The 23417-nt window shown below is 44.1% G+C and overlaps 1 protein-coding gene, 1 non-coding gene and 1 pseudogene across 5 annotated transcripts; 2 read left to right on the plus strand and 1 right to left on the minus strand.

Annotated features, from left to right (window-relative positions):
• Nucleotides 1-46: 46 nt before the first annotated feature.
• Nucleotides 47-11212, minus strand: LOC119329788 (uncharacterized CRM domain-containing protein At3g25440, chloroplastic-like). Of its 4 annotated transcripts, none has more exons than XR_005159765.1 (6): nucleotides 11056-11212; nucleotides 10630-10975; nucleotides 10121-10522; nucleotides 9754-9992; nucleotides 7899-8205; nucleotides 47-628 (listed from the first exon to the last, which is right to left on the minus strand). XR_005159765.1 is itself a non-coding variant. In XM_037602880.1 (5 exons), the coding sequence occupies exons 1-4, from the start codon at nucleotides 11124-11126 to the stop codon at nucleotides 9801-9803; spliced, it is 1011 nt and encodes a 336-aa protein (XP_037458777.1). In that variant the 5' UTR covers nucleotides 11127-11212; the 3' UTR covers nucleotides 7722-8205; nucleotides 9754-9800. The 4 variants fall into 4 exon arrangements, 1 of the variants encoding a protein (XP_037458777.1); XR_005159763.1 differs by having other exon boundaries at nucleotides 47-633; XR_005159764.1 differs by having other exon boundaries at nucleotides 47-633; nucleotides 7899-8216.
• Nucleotides 9254-9372, plus strand: LOC119334760. Its single transcript, XR_005161525.1, has one exon. It is a non-coding gene; the product is annotated as a 5S ribosomal RNA (ribosomal RNA).
• A 256-nt stretch (nucleotides 11213-11468) lies between the features above and the next one.
• LOC119334515 lies at nucleotides 11469-20273 on the plus strand (annotated as a pseudogene).
• Nucleotides 20274-23417: the final 3144 nt, after the last annotated feature.

Consider the following 23417-nt stretch of genomic DNA (forward strand, 5'->3'; position numbering starts at 1 on the left):
ATTGGTTTGGATGTTTTGCCGCCTCCAATAATTGCTACTCTCTCTATTCATAAATATAAGATGTTTTGGATACTTTAATATGGACTACATACAGGCTGACACGAGTGAACAAGCACACTAAAACATGTCTATATACATCTGATTCAGAAAAAAGTTAAAACATCTTATGTTTGTGAACGGAGAGTACATGGATGGATGACAAGTACTTCTCGATGTGGAGGAAGCTGCCCATGATGGATGGCAAGACTGCCAGGACATGCATATATCGAAAGTGACAACAAAACAAAGATACTGATAACTAACCGGTGTTATTCTCTTCTAATAGAATTGCAATCTTCTTGATAAGCTTCGTAGAAGAAAAGGAAAAACCAACACCAATTATATGAGAAAGCACAACTAGTTTACATTTACATGCAGATAAGGACTTCGTCCATTTATAATCTGTTAATCTCTCGAGTGAAGAAGACCAAAAGCTTGTGAAGCAGCAAATTCCATGCAGAGCACAGATAGATGATCCAAGAAATCATCCTACATATAGAATAACCAGTATGCTCTCATTTCAACGGTCTGTAAATCAGCTCTTCAATGGTTCAGAAATCCCTGATGGGCATCCATTACGTCTCCAGGTCTTCACTGTTATAAGGGTACAATCAGTGTCGGGCACTAGATTGTGGGTCCTCATAAGAAAAACAGTAGCTTCCGAATTGTAACTAAATTTATGCATACATGTTATAGTAATGTTGTTCATGTGTCATACAGTATGAGTTGGTTCCGAACAAAATCCACAGAAGTAGTTCACTTCATAAAGTACACATAGCCAAGCAAGAACCAACTAACGTCATATGCTAACAGCATAAAAACTCACAAGGGAAAATTCAGAGGTCTCCGTATTACACAATTGACATGATGCCTTAAATTTAAACCATGTCTGTATCGCAGAAAGTAGATGATGTAAAATGCTGCAGGATGACCAGTTCTACATGATGAGTGATTGCTATCTAGGACTGACAGATCTCGATGCCGATAAACCGATTTTATCATCTTTTGGACTAGAACCAAAAATGGAGACTAGGAATCCTTCAGAGCCAACTGGTGAGGGCTCATGTCAATGGCTGGGGCCTAACATAAATTGTTCGCCAGCATACACCACAGGACAGCTGAAAGGGACCATATGAGTCTTGATGTGGCATAATGGCAGCGGGTGTGCAAGACATCCAAATGGCTTTGGGGTTTGCTTTGTCTTAGTTGGCTATGGCCTACAGATAGGATAATATGAAAGGGTTCTTTGACATTGACACATGAGCTGTGAAAGTGGAACACTTCTACGTGGTACCCACCAGGCAACTGGCTTTGACAAGAACAATTTATGATATTCAGTTTCTTATTGTTGGATTCTTTATAAGGCTTTGACAAGAACAATAAGTGAAGGCTGCACAAAATAAAAACAAAGAGCAACAAACATGTGCTGGTTGGTGTTTCACTCTCTGATGTTGCCAAATTAAACATATTATAGGAAGGCAACTTAAGGGCCATGGTCTGAGTTTTGTGACAGAAGCCTATGTCATAATAATTTTGTCATACACAAACCAATTTAGGTTACACGGTTCAGGTTCACAGCAAAATTTGGAAGAGATGGCACTGCAGATACCTAGACCCTTGTACCAAAAGTTGGATGAACCATGTTTCTGGAAATTACACTTAGGCCGCGCTTGGAATGTCTGTGAAATTTTACAACTGTAAATTATTACACCTGGATATTACTGTACACCAGTAAAATACAACCGAATACATTTCCGCCTGTAATCCGCCGTCAGATTGCAACACCCAAGCGGCCCCGATGTGTCTCAGCACTGTATCATCCAACGATGATTGAAGAAATACAACAAACATCCAAAGGATGGGGAGGGGGCAGAGGTGACCGCGAGCATGGTGCGGATCTGGCCGCTTGGAGCAGGAGGAGGGAGCGAGCGGCCGCCGCTCGCCGCCGTCAACATCACGTTCAAACGGCCGGCTGCCCTTAGACCCCGCGCATATCGCGGTCGCCGGGGACCTCGCCGGCTTCGGAGCGGACGGCATCTCTCATCCCTGTAAATAGCCAGCGCCTCGCCCCTGCCGCGTCGTGGACGCCGGCGACGCCTCCCGTCCCTCGTTACGGCGGCGCAACGCTCAACATATAGTCTCGAGCGAGGAGGTGGGGAAATACAAAAGTGGGCTGCGGTTTTATTAGAGTGCCCCAAATGGTCTTCGACTTGCCTGCAATCACGTTGATAGCGCCAACGACGACTTGGGACATGTCCACGGTCATGATGACAACGGCCTAGGGTGGCGTGGAAGTCAGGATGCAAGCTGGACGGGACTACCCGCTTGGCCGCAACGCCGCCCCACAAAGTATGCCCGCTAAGCGCTGTTGGACAAACCGTATGGTCATAAGTGGGCTCAAGCGATATGGCCGCTTTGTCCGGCGGGCGCCGCAGCATCCCGCATCTCCAACTAAAACATAACTCGTACTATGAGCTCTATCCAACCAGGAGAATCCCTGAAAATTCACAGCAGTAAATGAGCAAGCCGCATCTACTGTACATGCACAGTAAACTCGCACCCTGAAAATTGCGCGGCCGGCAGCGGTCGGCAGGCAGCATTGCCTCAGGTGGCGCGGGAGATGGACTGTGTGGACGTGCAGTAGGGAAGCTGTGTTGGCTGCTGCGTGCTACAGGTGAACTGTGCCCCGGACGTGAGGAAACGCCTTACGCCCTTACCTGCTTTCTAATCCCTGTCACAGTTGCATGATTCTGGCTGTATGCGGCTTTCACGAGTTGCCACTTAACCCACGAGGAAAACACGCGAGCACATGCAAACCGCCTCATGAACCCACCGGGACCATGACCACCCGCATTAGCAAGTGCAGGCTGACCGTTTCCTGCCCTGCCTACATCCTGACATGGAAGGCAAACATGGTCACAATCACAACAGTCTAGCAGGTAGTCGTGGGGACGGTGGACACACTCATGGTGGTCGCAGGCATGGCGGGTGTGTCCAAACGCATGCGGCCTTGGAAGGCTTAGACTGATGGGTCATGGCCGAGCACGGTCCCATGCACACAAAATGGCTCGGCCAGTCAAGCAGTAGATGCAAACTTCGTTCTCCCGGTCTTCAAGGCCGTGGGCATGGCATGAACACTGGCCACCCCACTATTGGCCTGGACATGAATGTTGGCTTCGACGGAAAACGATGAGCGACATGGCTAAGATGAAGGAGGGTAGCGGGAGTGGAGAGATGAAGGTCGTGAGGGCGGTGGGCTTGGACATGGAGGTGGTGAGACTAGAGGGGAGGCCAAGAGGATGTACAAGGTCATAACAGCACAGGTAATTGTGTGCACATGATTGTAGGAGCAAATGATGTACTCATGATGTAGGAGTAGAGATCATGGTCAGATTTTTGAGAATGTAGTAGTCGGCGTAGGAGGGCAGGCCTGGCGCAGTGGTGAAGTCCTCCCCACTTGTGCCAAGAGGTCCTGGGTTCGAACCAGCCTCTCTGCATTGCACTTTGCAGGGGTAAGACTAGGTTCCTATAATCCCTCCCCAGACCCCACCTTGTGTGGGAGCTTCTATGCACTGGGTCTGTCCTTTTTAGTAGTCGGCGTAGAGACCATGTTCAAGTCTTATGTGTATGAGCAATTTTATGGAAAACACTGCCATGACAGAGAAACCTGAGTGAATCCAAGTTTTCTATGCCACGGCAGTGACTTTCTCTGGAAATGTCAGCATCTTCTCACTATTTTGTTCGAGTAAAATATTTTGGCATGTCACTATTTTTACTTGTGGTGGTTCTTAAGCACCAATGGTAACATAAGAGCTAAAACCAGACAATATAAAGATGAAGAGAAGATGCCATATATGCGATGCGCCTAGAGAGAACCATACAAGCTGTATTGAGCTCAAATGCACCGATACGGATACGAGTATCAGTATCGGGCCAATACGGATACGTAAATTCGTCATTTCAAAAAAGTGCCAATACGGATACGTTGTAGCTACTCAAAGCAATCTGGGGTGATGAGAATAAGAGATCTTCAGAGATCAGAGAAGAAAGAAGAGGAGATGAGCTTGGCTGGGCAGGAGAAATGAAGAGAATTGTACATACATGGCAACTGCGTGAGACGGGACGTTGCTGAGGAGGAGGATGGCTGCTGCGTGAGAGGGGACGTTGGTGATGAGGAGCAGCTTGTCACCAGCTAGCTGCCACCGCCGCTGGCCCTGGGACCTGGGTGAGCTGCCGCTGGCGACACAGCCGCCGCCTGGTGTGAGCACGGGAGGGAGGAAAGACGCTGTGTGGGAAAGGATGGGGGGCATCCGGGCACTAGGGTTGCTGGTTGCCTCTTAACTGGGCTGAGTGGGCTCTTACCTGGGCTGGAAAAGTATCCAAAATGTACTGGCAAAGTATCCTTCGAGTATCGCAATTGTTTTAAATCATTAATTCTCGGATACTCCAGGGATACGTATCGGGGGCGTATCGGAGGAGTATCGGTATCGGATACGGTATCCGATACTGATACGCTGGTCGGCTGAAGTATCCGTGCATTCGAGGTATTGAGCCACGAAAGTGAGCTTGAAAGTGGCATCAGTTGTTGTTTGTGTACAATGTAGAACATATGGAAGAGAGCTTAGAAAGCAGGTAGAATACATCCAGACGCGAGCAAATGGACTAAGAATTATGGTCGTAAAAGATACGAGTTTAATTCAGATGTAAAGTACAATTGAGCAAGGGAACGACTTTGAAAGATCTTCCTAGAGCTACATATGGCGAAGGCTACCTTGTGTGCCATGACATTTTATTGGCCAGATAGGCATTTGAGCTTTCACGTATGAAAAGATGGTAAAGACTAGTAATAAAATCCGTGAGGTGGGAATGGTCACCAAGGTTCTACTGGCAGATGTAAGTCATGATTACATGGTTAATAGGCTTCTTCCAGCCATAAATAGTTAAACAACGGAACGCGACTGCACCACATATATACAACAAGACAACACTGTTAGGACCGAGAGTATATCGACCAAAGGGGGGTGAATGGGAGATTAAAAAAATTCTTCGAATGTTTGAATTGAACCGAATCACAGCGGCGGAATAAGTTCGGTAAAGCAAAAGCTAAACATGCACTTCAGAGAAGAACAAATCTTTCGAGGAAAGATGCGATAATTGTTCGTGCATAGTAGAACATAGGTCTGACTATTACGATGGTAATCCAGTAGGTCAGCAGATATTGTAGCATGGGAAGATATATGACAACAATATAACCGATAGGAATACTAGCTAGGAAAACAGGTATAACACCGAATGAAAACAAGCTGAATAGATAGAGACAAACACAAAGAAGACCATGCTGACAAACAACCTAAGTACAAACTAAAAGGATGCGAACCGATAGAGTGAAACAGAGGAAAGCACGAAATACTAAAATAGATCAAATAAGTCTATCGACACAGAGCACGGAAGTAAACTGCTAAGGGAAAAGCAGTAAAGTAAAGTGAACAAGTGGTACTTGATGGCGACAGATGAATTTGATAGACCAGTTCGTCCTTCTACCAAAGGACTATGTCTGACTTGTGATTGAACACAAGAGCAAACATGATGCGGAGCATCCTACGGACATCACCATGTCAAGAGTCCGTTTGGCAAGTGACAAGTGCCACATCTAGTTCACATACATAAAGGCGAACCATCTCCTTTACGCGTGTTCACTTGACCCCTTCGAGGATGGTATACTACTTGACAGTTGACACCCCTCTCGTGTGCATACATAGGTATTGTTAGAACTTCAGGGATGACAAGGAGTGCAAGCGCAAGGGAACGACTACACCATCCAAGGAAGTGGAGAAGGAACCGTCAAGAGGAAGGCCAAGTTCCACCAACACCGACGGGAAGATCTCGAGGAAGCCAGAAGCCAACAACACGAAGGAAGAAGACACACCCAGGCGACCCCGTGTGCACGGTCCCTCCTGACCCAGTGCGCACGACCCCTCCGGAGAGCTACTGGACATACTCCGCGCGCACGAGCCCAGGACCCCGTGCCCACGGTACAAGCCCGTGTGCACGGGCTAAGTCGTCAGGCCGCTGGATACCCCGTGCGCACAGGCTGCACTTACCCCGTGCACACGGGGCTGCCTGTGTGCAGCTGTTGGGCTTTGCTCATGTATTCACATTTCGCCCCTCCTTACCCCTTCATGTCTTGGACCTATATATACTGCTCCATTTAGGGATAGCTAAGAATAGATCTAGACATTAGAGCTTAGCTCATGTATCTCCCCTTATGGGATTCCGAGAGAGAGAGAAGACTCCATGGGAGTTCAAGACCTCCATTGGAGAAGATCCTTAGGGATTCAAGACCCCTTCAAGGGAAGATTCCTCCATGGAATTCAAGACCCATCTCTCCTAGAGATGTGGATTAACTACCTTGTATCTTTATTTCCCTTGTTGTCTTTGGATCTTGATGCACCTCTTGCATTGCTTGTGATTTGAGGAGTACTTGGAGTGAATCTTGTCCATTAGAGTGTTCTTCTTGTGTTTTCCCCTTGTGTTCTTGGTGTTCTTCCTCAAATCGACCTCCAATTAGGTGGCCTGATGTTCACGATTTGGAGGTGAATTTGAGGAAGAACATCAAGAACACAAGGGGAAAACACAAGAACACTCTAATGGACAAGATTCACTCCAAGTACTCCTCAAATCACAAGTAATGCAAGAGGTGCATCAAAATCCAAAGACAACAAGGGAAATAAAGATACAAGATAGTTCATCTAGATCTCTAGGAGTAATGGGTCTTGAATTCCATGGAGGAATCTTCCCTTGAAGGGGTCTTCAAATCCCTAAGGATCTTCTCCAACGGATGTCTTGAACTTCAATGGAGTCTTCTCTCTCTCAAGAGGAATCCCACAAGGGGAGATACATGAGTGAAGCTCTAATGTCTAGATCTATTCTTAGCTATCCCTAAATGGAGCAGTATATATAGGTCCAAGACATGAAGGGGTAAGGAGGGGCGAAATGTGAATACATGGGCAAAGCCCAACAGCTGCACACAGGCAGCCCCGTGTGCACAGGGTAAGTGAGCCTGTGCGCACGGGGTATCCAGCGGCCTGATGACTTAGCCCGTGCGCACGGAGTATGTCCAGCGGAGTATTGAGCCGGCGGCGATAGCATGCCATGATTGTTTATAATCCTTTATCAATTGGAAAGCGTGGGTATTTCACTAGTTATGTGTAGTCCTCCACTTGACTAGTGTCATAAAGTGAAGAAGTCAAGCAATAACTTCATTTCCTTTTCAGGGCCATAAGGTAGTATTCCCCTAGGTGGTACGTGCGTTGCTGGAAATGGTGAGATCATCAATTGTGACAACATATGGCATGGTATCATGGCTAGCAGCATGTAAGTCGTACCAGCATTCAAGACCCCAGTGGTAAAACCAATTACCGCAAGTATCTTATGATCTTTGCCGAATTCAGTTTTCCAAAAGTAAATTGGGTTGAATTTTAATTTTATAATAACTAAGATTTTGAAACTATCTTTGGAATATATAAGTCCAAATCAAGCATTCGATCAAATGTGAAATATAGAAGGGCTGGTGAGTACTAAGAGAAACCAAATTCAAAAAGTTGACTTTTTTAACAATAGGGCTGAACCCATTCACGGCTACAATAAGGAAAACAATAAGTAGAACAAAATGTTGCTCACGAGTAAAACATGGTATGAACTATATAAGTTTGCTACTGCAAACCATAATTTATTCATTTGACATTATCTTGACTTCACCGACAGTATAGTAACTAATCTTACAAAAGTAAATTCTAATCTGAAAACATCAATCTTATGTATGCTATAATCTACTCGTTGAGATCCAGGTAAGAGCTTACCAGTTTCCATTTGAGAGGCTTCCTTTGCAGCAGATAACCCAAGTTGATTTTTCAGTATCGAAGCAACAAGCAAGCCCATCTCTCTCAAAAAGTTCAACTCATCTCCTCCACCATCAGCATCCACTACTACCTTAAATCTTCAAACCATAAACTTTACTAACTCTCAATGTGAGCATCCCATAAATATGTTTATGGTACTTGATTCCTCATAGGTATTGCTCCTCTGGGTTCATGGTACTCCAGCAGTATAATAGCTCTTGAACTACTAACTGTCCCTTTTTCCATTTTATGAGGAAGCATGAGAACCCTACACAAGGGCTATTGCAAAATTACAAGTCACGCGTAATGGTTGTAAGGCAATGTACAACAGATTCTAAAAGAGAAGAAGGTCACTTATTCTTAGGATCCTAAAAGCAGTGCAATGAAACTAGGGGTTTTATCATTTATGCCACTAAGTTTCAACTGCTCAAAAATGACATCGCTGCATTAGGCGCATGCTAAAAAATGCCACTAGACACCATTACTGTCAGCTCAAAGCCTGTTTCCCATGATATATGACCAAAATAACCATGGACCAAAATGTCAGCTCTCCCTCTATCTCACTACAATAAAGTGTGGGTCCCACTCGACCCCCAACAATGTTCTTATTTTCCTCTAAAATTATTTGCTTGCTTACTCATGACAAGTGGGGCCCACACTTATCATTGTGAAATAGAGAGAGCTGACATATGGGTCTAGGGGTACTTTGGTCATATAACATGGTCAACGGGTTTGACCTGACAGTAACGGTGTCTAATGACATTTTTGAGCAAGCATCTAATGGAACGATGGCATTTTTTAGGTGTATAATGGCATTTTTGAGCAAGCATCTCACAAAACGATAGCATTTTTAGCAGTTGTAACTTCTACTGGCAAAACTTAGTGGGACACAACTAGTGGCATACATGATAAAAACCCATGAAACTAATCATACCAATATAATCAAGCTGAACAGAAAAAACTAGCTTTTTACTCACTACCAGCCCTATGAAGATCAAATGCTGACAACATTGATGTTCAAGTAACAACAGAACTTTCATTAAATGGATATATCAAATCTAAGACCACATCAAGACACAAACAAAGAACATTTGTACCAAGTACCTACCAACTACCCAGACTAGTAATTTTAAGCATAATACCCCTGAATATGCTACCGCTCTTTTTCTACCTGATTCTGAGCATTGAAGCGCTGTTTAATTCCTATTGCAATCTATCTAAGGGAAAGCTTCTCAATTCAGTATGAATATTAAGCTCTGCATCTAAGGGCATGTTTGGCTGCCATCCATAAATTAACTCAATTTTGTGCCACAGGTGGATGCGATCATACCAGCACTAAAGCACCGGATCCCATCAGAACTCCGAAGTTAAGCGTGCTTGGGCGAGAGTAGTACTAGGATGGGTGACCTCCTGGGAAGTCCTCGTGTTGCATTCCTTTAAAGAAACTCCGCCTATGTTGTCTCAACATAGCCGGTCCCAAGCCCGGGTAAAGGAGGAGGGTTGTGATAGGCTTGGCGAGCCAACATAAAAACTCAGCCACTCTTATGGAGATGAAACTCAAAAGATTTTTGTTGTTGTTGTTGTGCCACAGGTATGGCAAGTGGCAGTTTTGTGGCGATCAAATTGGTCACCACACTTGTGGCAAAACTTGGGTAAATAAAGGTCTATGATAGGTGGGGTATAAATACAATGTTAGACAAGTGTGGAACGCCACAAATGTGGCTGCTACCAAACGTTTCTTGCACCTGCCAAGCATTTGGAAGAGTGAAAAAAAAAACATGACATAAGTTTTTAGGGTAGCGAGATCTTCTCAAACCTTCATTGCGGAAAGAATATGAGATGTCAATTGAGGAAGAAGGCAATTCAATCGGTATCTGAGCTAGTTGTGAGGTCATCCACAGCAGAGTCTTCATTACTGATTTGCTCAGAAATAGCCCCTTCACGCTTCTTAAATAAAGCAACATGCTTCTGGTAATCTTCAAGCTCCTGTTCCAGCTGCTCAATAAATTTACTGGTATGTTCAAGAGACTGTTCATACCTATATTTCTCCAAGGCCTGTGGACATGGGAGTATAGATACATGATGTCAAGTCAACTGAACAAACTAAACGATAGTATGCTCAGATAGAAAAGGAGTACCATGAGAACAAGCAGATTTGTCGGTATAGGACTAGTGATGATTACCTTCTGCTTAGAAAGAGTATCAGGAGGTGACATAACCTTTGGCTGCACATAATTCTTTCCACGATAAAAGATAATGGTATTATTAGGTTTAATATCAATAACTGTCCCTTTGCTGAGCCTCGCCAGCTCCTCTGCGTACTCATACACTTGCCCAGGTTGACAGGGCTTGCAGACTACTTGCATAGTCTCATGCTTCTTCCAGTGGAGGTGCATGTTGAGAACCACACCACCAAACACCCCTCTCCTCCCAACAGGAACATAGTTCTTTTTCTTCTCCCCAGTCCGTTTCAGATAGAACTTCTCCTCCTCGGTCAGAATCTCAGGGTCGTGAACCGGCTCTGGAGCCCTCGGGGCCTCGTACTTCCTGAGTTTCTCAATCAGCCATTCTTCTTTCCTCTTGGCCTGAATTCATATGAGAAATTGACAATGCAGCATTTCAGCATTTCTCATCAACTATACATACGAAAGGGAACAGAGTGGTAATATATAACATGCTAAAACCAAGCAACCTTTCCGAGCTTGTATCTTATCCTGACTTCGGGGTTGGGCGACTTCATCTTCTTTTTGGCCTTGAGGCGGAACCACTTGAGCTGGTTGACCTTGGACTTCTTGGACATCTTCTTCTTCGCCGGCGGCTGATTCTGCACTCCATTCTGCTTCGTGTCCAGATCTCCGACCGAGAACCGCGCAAAGCCACCGTCCGTGTTCAGCGTCACCGCCGTGCTCCGGTGCCTTACCGGCGAGAGAAACCACCATCTCCGCGCAGCTCCCGCGCATCCATCAACCCCCAGGGAAGGCCGGAACAGCGGGCAGGGGCGTGGGGGATTTGCGCCGTGGAATCGCATCCAAGCATCGCTGGTTAGGAGGCAACAGATAAATCAAACCCAAAATACAAGATGGCGATGGAGGCATTAATAGGAGGAGTGGCGATGAACCGTGGAGAGCGTAGAGCGACGGCGGGGTGCAGAGTCCGGCGGCCAAGGAGCCGGGGGACGAGGGACGCCATGGCGGACCGAGCAGTGAAGGCGCTCCGGTCGCCGGACACCCGAGGTGTTCAGTTAGGGCCAACTGGGTTTGTTTGTGTGTTTGGGCTAGCAGGGCCTGTGGTTGGTTGGTAAAACCTTGGATGGGCTTATAATGGGCCACACGTCTGCTACACAGAACATGGGCCGGAGATCGTCGGCCCGAAACTCAAAATTACACTCGGCCACCGTCCGATCACGAATTGGCGGTTGCCCAATCTCCTGCTGCGCAGAGCGGTTTCGGCCCAGCCAGGCCCGCGTTTTGGTGGGACTTTTGTCTCCTTCCTTCCTGCCGCCGCTATCCGTCGTCGTCCAGGTGGGGAATGCCGCGGGGGAACACGAGGTGCGCCGCTCGCGTCCCTCCTCCTCGCCCCGCCACGACAGCACCTCGACCTCGGCGCCTCCCCGTCCTCATCAACGCCACGCGCCAAATGCTATCCCCCCGCCGCCTGCCGCTTGTCGCATTGCTCCCCTCTTCGTCCGATCGGTCCGGTGGCCATGGGTACGATTTTCTGCTGCAACTTTTCGTTTTCTGTACTTTTACTTTGATCTTCGAGCGCATGTCGAGTCCTCGTTGCTCCTTGCTGCAAAGAATTTCGCCGTATTTTTGGGGTTAATTTAAGTGTATGTGCTTTTAGCCCTCCTTTTCGTTTCGTCGTTGTGGTTCGTAATTCGGCGACTTAGGGGATCGGCTCCCACGTCATTTTGTAGGCAGTTCATGGAATCAGTTTAACTAAATCAGGCACTTTTGATGATTATGTGTGCAGCTACCAGCAGCAGCAACAGCAATCCATTCAGCTTCGCGTTGAGGGGGCTCCGAGACCGTGAGGGTGGCGATTGTGGCAGCTACTACAGCATCCCCGACCTAGGCGATCAGCGAATAGGTATTGCTGGGTTGGACAAAATAACATTTCACATAGAAATTAATGATGCTTCCACGAGAGAACCGGCCGCTAGCTCGGTGGCTAGATCTTGCGGTGGTAAACTCACACACCCCGCGTTCGAATCCACGCGTGAAATCCACTGAAATGTTTGGACAAAACAGCATTTCACATACAACTAATGCTTCCGCAACCACGCTAACAGTCAAACCGCTTCATACAAATAATGCTTCCACGACCACGCTAACGGTCAAACCGGTTTGTTATTCGGACAGTAACACGTGCTTGTATAAACTGCATGAAAATAAATATGCCATAATAAAGGGGGTAGAATATATCGTCGCATGCAAGAATGGCATGCAGGGCCAGGCGCATGTTACATGTGGGTTGTGGCTATAGTTGTGTAATAATGATATTCTCTAAGTTTTCTGTTTTAGCGTTTGTACCCTAGGCTTTTCTTTTTACAACAATTCCATTGCAGTTTTATTATAGCAAAATGTCCATTTTTAACCGTGAGCTATGGTGCTGGGTCCAACATAAGCTCTGAACTATGAAACCGTCTATGTCAAACACTGAACTTCTAAAATCATTTAAACTGAACCCTTCCTTGGTTTTCTATAATGTTTTCTTAATTTCTGGTTTCCAAAAAATGTAAAACAGTTGATATATGCAGTAAATGTTATGATATTATATCATGCAAAAATATATTTTACGAAATGAGAATAGATAAACAGAGTCCTGTTTTGTTACAGAGGACAAATACTCAGATGTTTGGATGAAAATTTGCAGTTTCTCAGTCTTCCATACTTCAAAGCTTTCTGAAGTTTCATAGGTGCAAAACCACCCTAAATATTGCGGGAAGGCTTGAAGGGTGGTTGGTCTCCAAGGGTTACCAATAATCTGAAACAATTCATGCCTAAGGGAAATGCTATAAAGTGAGAACCATTAAAACTTCATCATACAGTATAACTATTTGTGTTCTATACAAAAAAAAACACAAGAGATAAAGGAATTTGTCTTTTCACTTTTACACAGGACACATATATTCATCCTGTTGATTGAATTTTTCGCAGATTATCATTTCAGAGCACTCTCTACCCCTATGAAATTTATAATTTTTTAGAATCCTATAATACAAAATCAACTATCAAGTATCTATGTCTCAGGTTAAATGGTTTCATAAAGTTCGGTGTTTATTATAAACAGGTTGTATAGTTAAGGGTTCAAGTTGGACCAAACAACATATTTGCAAATATATTGAACATCATAAGAAAATGTTTGTCAAAGCTGCATTTAGGAACTGTGAAGGAAGTACATCACCTATTAGAGTGCTTGGTGATGCCTTCTCCAGATAAACTGCCATACACCATTCGTGTTCTTCTTGAATCTGCGGTGCGTAATTGTGACGAGTTCCAAATAACCAAGGAGGATGTAGAGAAGATCATGGGCTGGGAGAAGACCTCCCTGGAGCAAGTTGAAATACCATTCAAACCCTCACGTGTGATACTTCAGGTACGTCTGTACAAGGATCTAACATTAGTTGATTTCCCATATAAAACTCTTTGCATGCAGTGTTTTCTAATGATACCTCGGCTTAGGATTTTACCGGTGTGCCTGTCCTTGTTGACTTTGCAAGCATGCGCGACGCAATGTTGGAATTAGGTGGCAATCCTGATAAGATTAACCCGATGGTATTAAATTATTTCCTATACTATATTAATTTAGCCAGAGCATATTTCCTTTCACATATTCTTTGTAATTAATATACAGTTCCGTATTTCTGCTTTTTGGTTCCAGCAGACCTTGTAATTGATCACTCAGTAACTGCTAATGTGGTGAGGTCACAAAATGCGATACAGGCCAATATGGAACTGGAATTCGAGAGAAACAAGGAACGGTTCGCCTTCCTTAAATGGGGGTCTTCTGCATTTCACAATATGCTTATCATACCTCCTGGTTCTGGTATTGTTCATCAGGTGAAAGGAATAACATCAAGAGTTCCCTTTTTTTATGTTTGAACTCTTATCTTATGTTATCTAGTGTAGGTAAATCTTGAGTATCTTGCCAGAGTTGTTTTCAACAGAGATGGCCTTCTTTATCCCGATAGTGTTCTGGGGACTGATTCCCACACTACAATGATTAATGGACTGGGTGTTGTTGGTTGGGGGGTTGGAGGGATTGATGCTGAGGCAGCTATGCTTGGTCAGGTACATGCTCAAATTCTTTTGGCCTTGACATGTGCTTGCATATGCAATTTCCTGGAAAACAGTATGCTGAGTGATATTTGCCTGTTTCTTGTGCTAGTTTTTCAGTTTGAAACAATTTGTCGCAGGGACCAAATCAAGTATGATGTTTATAATTGTTTGACTATTGCAACTAAAACTATTGCATAAATGGTGCAAGGACCCTGTTTTGCATGTTTTGCCAGTAATCAGCATAACATTTTATTCCATTATCACCATACTTAATATAAAAGCATGATTGTTACTACAGCAGGAATTAAAAGTTATTAGCAACCTGGTAATCTGTAATATGAAACACATAAATTGCTTCCTATCAGAGTCTAGAGATAGTGCCTTTAGCTGATTCTTCGCAAAGATAGTGCCTTTAGCTGATTCTTGATGTTATGTTCGGAGCTCGAACCACCTTCAGGCAGATAGTTTTATTTGATCGGGAGCACAGGGTTACAAGAGATTAAATTATCAATTTTATTCATATATGTGCATTTGCACGTGCACGATTACTAGTTATCAATAAAACAATTAATTTTAGTCTAGGTAGTTGTTTGGAACATGTAAATGATCCTGTCAGTCTGTTGCTGCAGTTTTGATGAACATTAAATGTTCAGCGACTACCGAGCCATGAATCGATAGTACATGAGAACAAAATTTCCTCACAAGCTCAGTGAATGCTTTATATATTTACCTCTTCTATATTTTGTCCGCAGCCCATGAGCATGGTATTACCTGGTGTCGTTGGATTCAAGCTACATGGAACACTAAGGGATGGGGTCACAGCAACTGATCTAGTTCTCACGGTTACCCAAATGCTTCGGAAACATGGTGTTGTTGGAAAGTTTGTGGAGTTCTATGGTATTTTATTGTCTAGATCATTGGCAGATATCCTTTGTCCTGTCACAAACAGTTAGCGGCTATTATCAGGGACTTAGCTTTGTTACTGTGTAAGTGTAGGCCGAGGTATGGAAGAGCTTGCATTGGCTGATAGAACAACAATTGCAAATATGGCACCAGAGTATGGAGCAACTGTTGGTTTCTTTCCAGTTGACCATATCACCTTAGAATATCTTAAAATGACTGGAAGAGAAGATGAAACTGTGAGTATAATGGTTGTTTGTTCTTTCAAAATGACTTTGCTACATATACATTGCTATGCTTTGCAGATGCTGTTTGGAACAAAAACGTACACTAGTATATCCATGTCCTGATGGTTAACATAATTTCTACTGAGAACTACGTTCTTATTCGGTAATGCTGAATGCTTTGACCATGTAGGTATCAACAATAGAGGCATATCTACGTGCAAACAAAATGTTTGTGGATTACAATGAAGTAAGTTTAATTCTTCACTGTTATGAATATAGTGAACACCATGCAGGAATATTGACTGCGTATTCCATTATGATTTTAGCCTAAAATAGAACCGACATATTCATCATACATAGAATTGGATCTGGGAGATGTTGAGCCATGTATTTCTGGTCCGAAGAGGTAATTTATCCTGTTATGTTGTGGTATACTTCCATTCTCTTACATGGTTTTAATACAAGCTCTTCTTGCAGACCTCATGATCGAGTCACCTTAAAAGACATGAAGACAGACTGGCATGCATGTCTGGAAAATAAAATTGGTTTCAAGGTGCGTCGATCATCAGACAAATAAATTTGTTTGCTCATACTAATTGAAGGGATCTTGATGCCTAGATTATATATTTAAGTCTATTAATTCCAAGTGGTTGAGGTGTTGCGCAAGAGAGCAAACATAATATATCAAAACTTACGTTACACGTTCGTTACAGCCTATAAGTGTGCCTCTTGTCCTGTCTTTGCAAACAAATTCCAGAATTCTGGTCTCAAGTCTGTATTCATAAAAAGTTCATGGGCTGTGCTGATACATTTGAAAATTACCAATTTTTCTCATTTTCCAATAGCTTCATGCGCTGACTAACATCCATGGTATTTTTAGGTCATAAGATATGTTGAGTGTGTTTGCTTTACCTAATGTAACTATTCTCTTGAGAAGACAGAAGCAAGGATGATTCATTCTATTTATTTCAGGGTTATGGTATCCCAAAAGATTTGCAAAATAGAGTGGTGAAGTTTGATTTTCATGGGCGAACTGCAGAGCTTAAACATGGGACTGTTGTCATAGCTGCTATCACAAGCTGCACAAACACCTCAAACCCCACCGTTATGATTGCTTCTGGGTTGGTTGCAAAGAAAGCTTACGAGTTGGGCCTCGAGGTCAGCACTTAGTTAATTATGATCAATAGTTTATAGTTACTGTAGGTGTGCATCTTCCTTCTCTGCCCTTTGGCTAGTCAGGGTACTCAATTGCCTTCTTCTGTTTGGTAAGGTCAAACCATGGATTAAAACAAGTCTTGCCCCTGGGTCAGGAGTTGTTACCAAATATCTGCTTAGGAGGTATGTTTCTACATGTCACTTAATTCATCATATGCCCCTTATTGTTGTTCCTGCAATCCGGCCTGGATGCAATTATGTATTGTAACCTCCAATCATACTGATCGTGGATGCAATATAACATTTTCAGTGGTTTGCTGAAGTACTTGAGCGACCTGGGTTTCAATCTAGTTGGGTATGGCTGTACTACCTGTATCGGAAATTCAGGTGATCTTGATCAAATCGTTGCAGATGAAATTACAGAAAATGGTACTATCTTCTTGCATGTGCCTCTTCACTCCTTTCAAAGTATCATATTGAAGACACTAGTATAATTTTTTATCTTTTTGTTAGACATCATCGCGGTTGCTGTTCTTTCTGGAAACCGTAACTTTGAAGGGCGGATACATCCATTAACTCAAGCTAATTATCTTGCTTCTCCTCCTCTAGTCGTTGTATATGCTCTTGCTGGCACTGTAAGTGGAAATATTGTAAATGTTTGCAATGATGCTTTCCAGCTAACGTAAAAATATGTAACTTATAGGGTATTTTGTTATGTATGTTTTGCTATTAATATCCATTAGCATAGTGGTTGTTTTGTATAGTTAAATCATGTTGCCAATTAGAAACTGTTATAATAGAAAAAGAAAAGTGGATCCTGTTCCCCAAAACGGTATGGATTCTTATGTTTAGAGTGTCGTGTTTAGGTTGATATCAATTTTGAAGAGGAGCCAATTGGAACTGGAAAGGGCAACAGACCAATTTTCCTAAGGGACATCTGGCCATCTAGCGAGGAAGTATCAGAAGTAAGTAAGTTTTCTTGGAAAGCAATTGATGCACATCACATTGCAAAGGTTGAATAGGCAGCATTCACATATGCACCTTTGCTCAAACAAGATTCAATTTAGCAATGGAGCTGCACTCCTGTTGGACATTGGCGCTTCTAACTGTTAGAGACACACTCGGGTATCACCCTTATACACACGGGTGCTACCCTTGTACTATATATATACAAGAGGTGGAATACCACAAATATCCTAACACACACAGACACACACAACATATCCAGACACACTTGGGTATCACATTCATACGCACGGGTACTGCCCTCACTACGTCTAACACAAACGAAGTACATGAACTTATTCAATGGTGATTCTAATTGTTGTGTGCTGACAATGCAAATCACAGATTGTGCATTCCAATGTCTTGGTTGATATGTTCAAAAGTACTTATGAGGTAATCACGAAAGGCAATCCCATGTGGAATCAACTGGTGGTTCCAACTACAGATGTTTACTCTTGGGACCCTAATTCAACCTACATTCGTGAGCCTCCTTTCTTTAAAGGCATGAGTATGGATCTACCTGGGCCTCATAGTATAAAGGATGCCTACTGCTTGTTGAGCTTTGGTGACTGTGTAACGACAGATCATATTTCACCAGCTGGGAGCATTCACAAGGATAGCCCAGCTGCCAAGTATCTCGTTGGCCATTCTGTGAAGCACAGGGATTTTAATTCGTATGGCAGCCGTCACGGAAACTATGAAGTAATGATGAGGGGAACCTTCGGCAATATTCGGATTGTCAACAAGCTTTTGGACGGTGAACCTGGACCAAAAACAATTCACATTCCAACAAGAGAGAAGCTTTATGTCTATGATGCTGCCATGGTTAGTTCCTTTGCACAAAAAGACTGGTCTTGGTTTTTTCCACTGTCCATAATTCCCATATTCATGAATTAGTTGATGGCTATTTCTCCTGCTGCAAAAGTTTTTAAAACTTTCTATTTGTGAAAAAGAGCAGTTGTGCTACTCATGTTTCTTCTTTTCTCCATACTATTGATAGAGGTATAAGAATGATGGGCAAGACACAATTGTATTGGTGGGTTCCAAATATGGGACTGGAAGTTCGAGGGACTGGGATGCAAAAGGTACTATGTTGCTGGTAAATATTTTAGTACAGAAGTTTCGTGCCTTGCACGTCCTCACTTTGTAGGCTCATGGAATAATGTGTCGCCGCAGGGAGTTAAGGCTGTAATTGCCAAAAGTTTCGAAAGAATCCATTGAAGCAATTTAGTCGGGATGGGTGTAATTCCTCTATGCTTCAAGTCTGGAGAAGATATGGACTCAATTGGTTTGACTGGACAAGAACAATACACTATTCATCTTCCAAGCAGTGTTCATGAAATGCAGCCCGGCCAGGATATTGTTGTTACCACAAGCACACGAAAATCGTTTACATGTACGCTTCGCTTTGACACAGAGGTAAATGGAACCTTTACTTATTACTCCTTCCGTTTCCCTGAAAGCTGTAATATTAGACATAGATATGATCTCTAAAACACAACTTTTACTAATAAAATATCATAATATATTTATTAAATCCAATAACAAATTACAAAGTACTTCTCAGAATATACTGCATATAATTTTCAAGTATCTAATCCTCTAGGAGCCTTTAATTTTCTGTAAACTAATTTCCTTTTAAGGATGCTAACTAGTGCTGCTTCTGTCTGCAAGGAATGTGAAATTGAGAAGTAAATTATATGATATATATTCTGGAGTTGTTCCTGTACTGAGAATACTTCATGCCATCTAAAACCAACCTTCTCTCTTTTGCTGCATCTATTTGTGCCCTATTATTGACGCCACATTAGGTCGACGTTTGATCATATAAAAGATACTGAGATAAACTTAACTCAGGAAATTCTTGAAATATATTATGAAACTATAGAATATATTTATAAGAAATGTACAAAAGAAAGAAAACTGTTTAAATCTATATTTTCAATATCGTGTGAGAATTTATGCTAACAACCATTTCGAGATCTTTTAGGTTTCCACTCTAGCCAACCCAACTTGTTTGGGACTGCTAACTTTCACGCACCCCTATCCATGGCTATTCTTTGGTGATATTCCGGTCCTTCAGGTCCCTCTTTATGGACTCCTCCCATGTCAAGTTTTGTCTACCCTGAGCCGGTCCCAAGCCCAGATAAAGGAGGAGGGTTGTGATAGGCTTGGCGAGCCATCATCAAAATTCAGCCACTATTATGGAGATGAAACCCAAAAGAACTTCGTGTGAGAATTTATGCTAACGAAAAAATACTTCAATCTTCCTGAGCTTTAATGCAATGTCTTCAACATTTCCTTATTTATAACATCTTAGGATGCAGTAGAACGTTGATTTTTGTATGATCAAATTTCATTTCTAATGAAATATGCACAGTTTAGTAGACAGGCTGTATGATATCGCATTATTTTTATTATATATAATTTCTTCAAGTAGTATGCATACAGAATTTAAGGTTTTTCCTTAAACATGATTTTGCAGGTGGAACTGTCTTACTTTGATCATGGGGGAATACTACAATATGTTATGCGAAAACTTATCAATTCAGCATGTTAGTGTCTTCGAGAGCACGTTTGCATGGGAAATTAAAGCATGAGGTCCAGAACTTTCTTCTTTTGGCGTTTCCTTGTATAAATTAATTATGTCCTGTAGTATGAATTTTATGATGCCTTTTGTCTTAGCTTTGAAATAAGGTGATTACAATAAACAACCGATGTTCAAGCATGATTTGTATGTACCTGACTATCCTTTAGCATGCATGTGAGGTCGGATAATAAAGAATACGTCACATGATAATACTCAATATGTTCATTTGCAGGTTCTTATTTATTTGACTTTACAACTGCACCATATTAATGAATATTATAATAGAATTATATTTTTGCATTATGCAGTAGTTTTTAGAAATCAGTAAGAATGTATATATGCTGTTCATTGGTCGATAAATCAAGTGTACTAGCCTTTAAAAATGATATAGTCTGGAATTAATTTACTGCAAGCACGATTCTACTATTTGGAAACTTTAGTGTGGAACTAATTCTGATCCATAGACGCAAACTAAAATTTACTATTCAATCTTACTAGTATATATAGTATTGTTAGTGTGTCATGGTGGCGAATTTACCTGTGTTCACATGACATATTTTCTGCTGGGTATTGTTGGCAAGTATAGCTTTGGAGAGACATTATATAATATTGTTGTGAAAGTACAAGATTCTCTCAAGATACATGGTAATTTGCTTGCCTACAGAATGGCTTTATTTATTCCTTCTTTTTCCTAAAACACACAAAAGGTATGTGTTTGTTCTATTCCTTTTCTGGAGCCATGGCATTGAGGTCAATGTCAAATGGCCTGCGCCTACCTCCATCCGCAAGGGGCGGCGCTACCGACGAAGAGCCACCATCCTCCTTCTCAGTGTGCTGCCTCTTGGACGATCCTCCAGCCTCCTGCCTGGATAGCCACCCCTGGTTGAACAGCTTGGTGTAGCGTTCCATAAGCAGTTCTCTGGTGGACATGAACATGCCGCCACCTTGCCTGGGTTCCTCGCCGCCACCTTTGGTTCCCTGCCTGTTTGGGTTCTGGCCTTTTTGGCTCTGATGTGCCTCCCATGCTGGTTTCATGCTGCTGGTTACCAGCCTGTTTAGACTCCGGTCTATCTGGTGCTGATGTGCCTCCCATGCTGCTGCTGCTTGCTCATTCTGGGCCTGGATCCTCTTGTCCTTGTTGTGCGCAGCCATGTGCCCGCCCAGAGCTTGATGTGTGGGGAATTCTGCCTTGCATTGCTTGCATGTGTAAGAACGCTTGACCATGCTTGCACTGGGCACCTTCTCCTTTCTACGTGCCTCTGTGCTTTCTTTGGACTTCTTCCTCCCCTTCTTCCTTGGTACCTCGACATTGCCATGTTCGTTGCGGACTACCGCATCTCCTGCCATCACTGCAACAGAACCATGGTGCTCGTTTGGGAGCATCACGTCATCTCCTGCCATCTCTGCAAGGGAACTGCCTTGTTCGCTATGGTGCACCGCATCATCTCCTGGCATCTCAGCAACTGAGGTGCCATGTTTATCACCGAGCACGACATCAACTCCTGCCATCTCCGCAAGGGAACTGCCTTGTTCGCTACGGTGCACCACATCATCTTCTGCCATCACCGCAACAGAACCGTGGTGCTCGTTCGGGAGCACCACGTCAGCTCCTGCCATCTCCGCAAGGGAACTGCCTTGTTCGCTACGGTAGACCGCATCATCTCCTGGCATCTCAGCAACTGAGGTACCATGTTTATCACTGAGCACGACATCATTTCCTGCCATCTCAGCAACTGAGGTGCTATTTTTATCACCGAGCACGACATCATTTCCTGCCATCTCAGCAACTGAGGTGCCATGTTTATCACCCAGCACGACATCATGTACTGCCATCTCCACAAGGGAGCTGCCTTGTTCGCTACGGTGCACCGCATCATCTCCTGGCATCTCAGCAACAGAGGTGCCATGTTTATCACCGAGCACGGCATCATCTACTGCCATCTCCACAAGGGAACTGCCTTGTTCGCTACGGTGCACCACATCATCTCCTAGCATCTCAGCAACAGAGGTGCCATGTCTATCACCGAGCACGACACCATCTCCTGCTTTGTTCCTTACCAAATCTTCTTCAGGAACATCTAGTTCGCTGGACTCACGCTTTCTCTTGTGAGACTGATCCTGCGCTACCCCATCACCACGTTGCTTAAGCGTGAGCATCACGTAAGCCATCATTACTTCAAATCTACTTAATTCGGGATCACGCTGGCTGTACCTGGCCACGCGACTGCTGTCGTTGGCAGGTGGCGACAGATTACCGTTGCGGCTCAGCAGTGGCGACAGATTACCGTTGCGGCTCGGCAGTTGCGACAGTTTAGCGCTGCTGCTCGGCAGTGGCGACAGTTTACCGTTGCGGCTCGGCAGTGGCTTGGGCCTGGCAGGTGGTTTGTAGCCTTTGCTTGGACGGCTTTTGAGATGACCAGAACCCTTTTTGTACCCCCTATTGGGATGGCTTCGGAGATGACCGAACATGGACTTGTCGTTCCTGAAGAGCTTCCCGCACTCGGGGCACGGCACGTCGGCACTGCTCCCATGCAATTCATAGTTGTTGCTGCTAGGCTCAACTTGAGCACCTTGTTTAACGATGAGCATCAGATCATCTCCGTCTTCCTCTTCTTCGCCTAGAGGCCCTTCTTCTTCAACAGATCTGTCGGGATCTCTTGAATATCCATCACCGGATAGCAGTTCGTCTTCATCTTCTTTTGGGTATCTGTCACCGGATGAGAAGGCTTCGTCACCAAGGAAGCCCTCTTGGGTGAAGGCATCAGCAGGGGCAGTGAAGCCCTGTTGGGTGAAGGCGGCAGCAGGAGCAGTGAAGCCCTCTTGGTTGAAGGCGGCAGCAGGAGCAGTGAAGCCCTCTTGGGTGAAGGCGGCAGCGGGGGGGCTGCTGAGCTCGTCGCCGGCATTGCTGGACATGACGCTGCTGCTGCTGGGTCGCCCGATCGGATCTTGACACAAAAATTTGTCTCCAATCCGGGCAGCAGCAGCAGCAACGACCAGCTGGCGGTTGCTGCCTGCGGCCGCGGGCAAGCAGAGAGAGGCAGCCTGCAGCAGCAGCACCAGCGACAAGAGCAGGACGCAGAGCAGGCCGCTCCGCTTACTCATGTAGAGACGGATCAGAGGAGGAGGCGGAGCGAGGGAGGGGAGGGGATGGGTTCGGTGGCTGGGTGGGGAGACGAAGGCGATGGCTGCTTAGCTGGGCGCTGCGGTGGAGAAGTGGGAGAGGGATAGCCGCCGGCGCTTCGGGTGGCAAGGAGCAGGAACGGACGCATATATATGATGAACGAACGCGTTCCTTCCTCGGTCGGTAGTAATGGTGGTGGGA

The sequence above is a fragment of the Triticum dicoccoides genome, chromosome 7A, assembly GCF_002162155.2.
Source record: "Triticum dicoccoides isolate Atlit2015 ecotype Zavitan chromosome 7A, WEW_v2.0, whole genome shotgun sequence".
Lineage (NCBI taxonomy): Eukaryota > Viridiplantae > Streptophyta > Magnoliopsida > Poales > Poaceae > Triticum > Triticum dicoccoides.

Bases quoted from the DNA above. Each gene is read 5' to 3' on its own strand.
- LOC119329788 (XM_037602880.1), bottom strand. From the start codon at position 11,126: ATGGCGTCCCTCGTCCCCCGGCTCCTTGGCCGCCGGACTCTGCACCCC. The intron at 10,976-11,055 runs GTTCATCGCCAC...CCTCCTAACCAG, and splicing joins GTCGCTCTACGCTCTCCACG to CGATGCTTGGATGCGATTCC. The intron at 10,523-10,629 runs GTTGCTTGGTTT...ATATGAATTCAG, and splicing joins TAAGATACAAGCTCGGAAAG to GCCAAGAGGAAAGAAGAATG.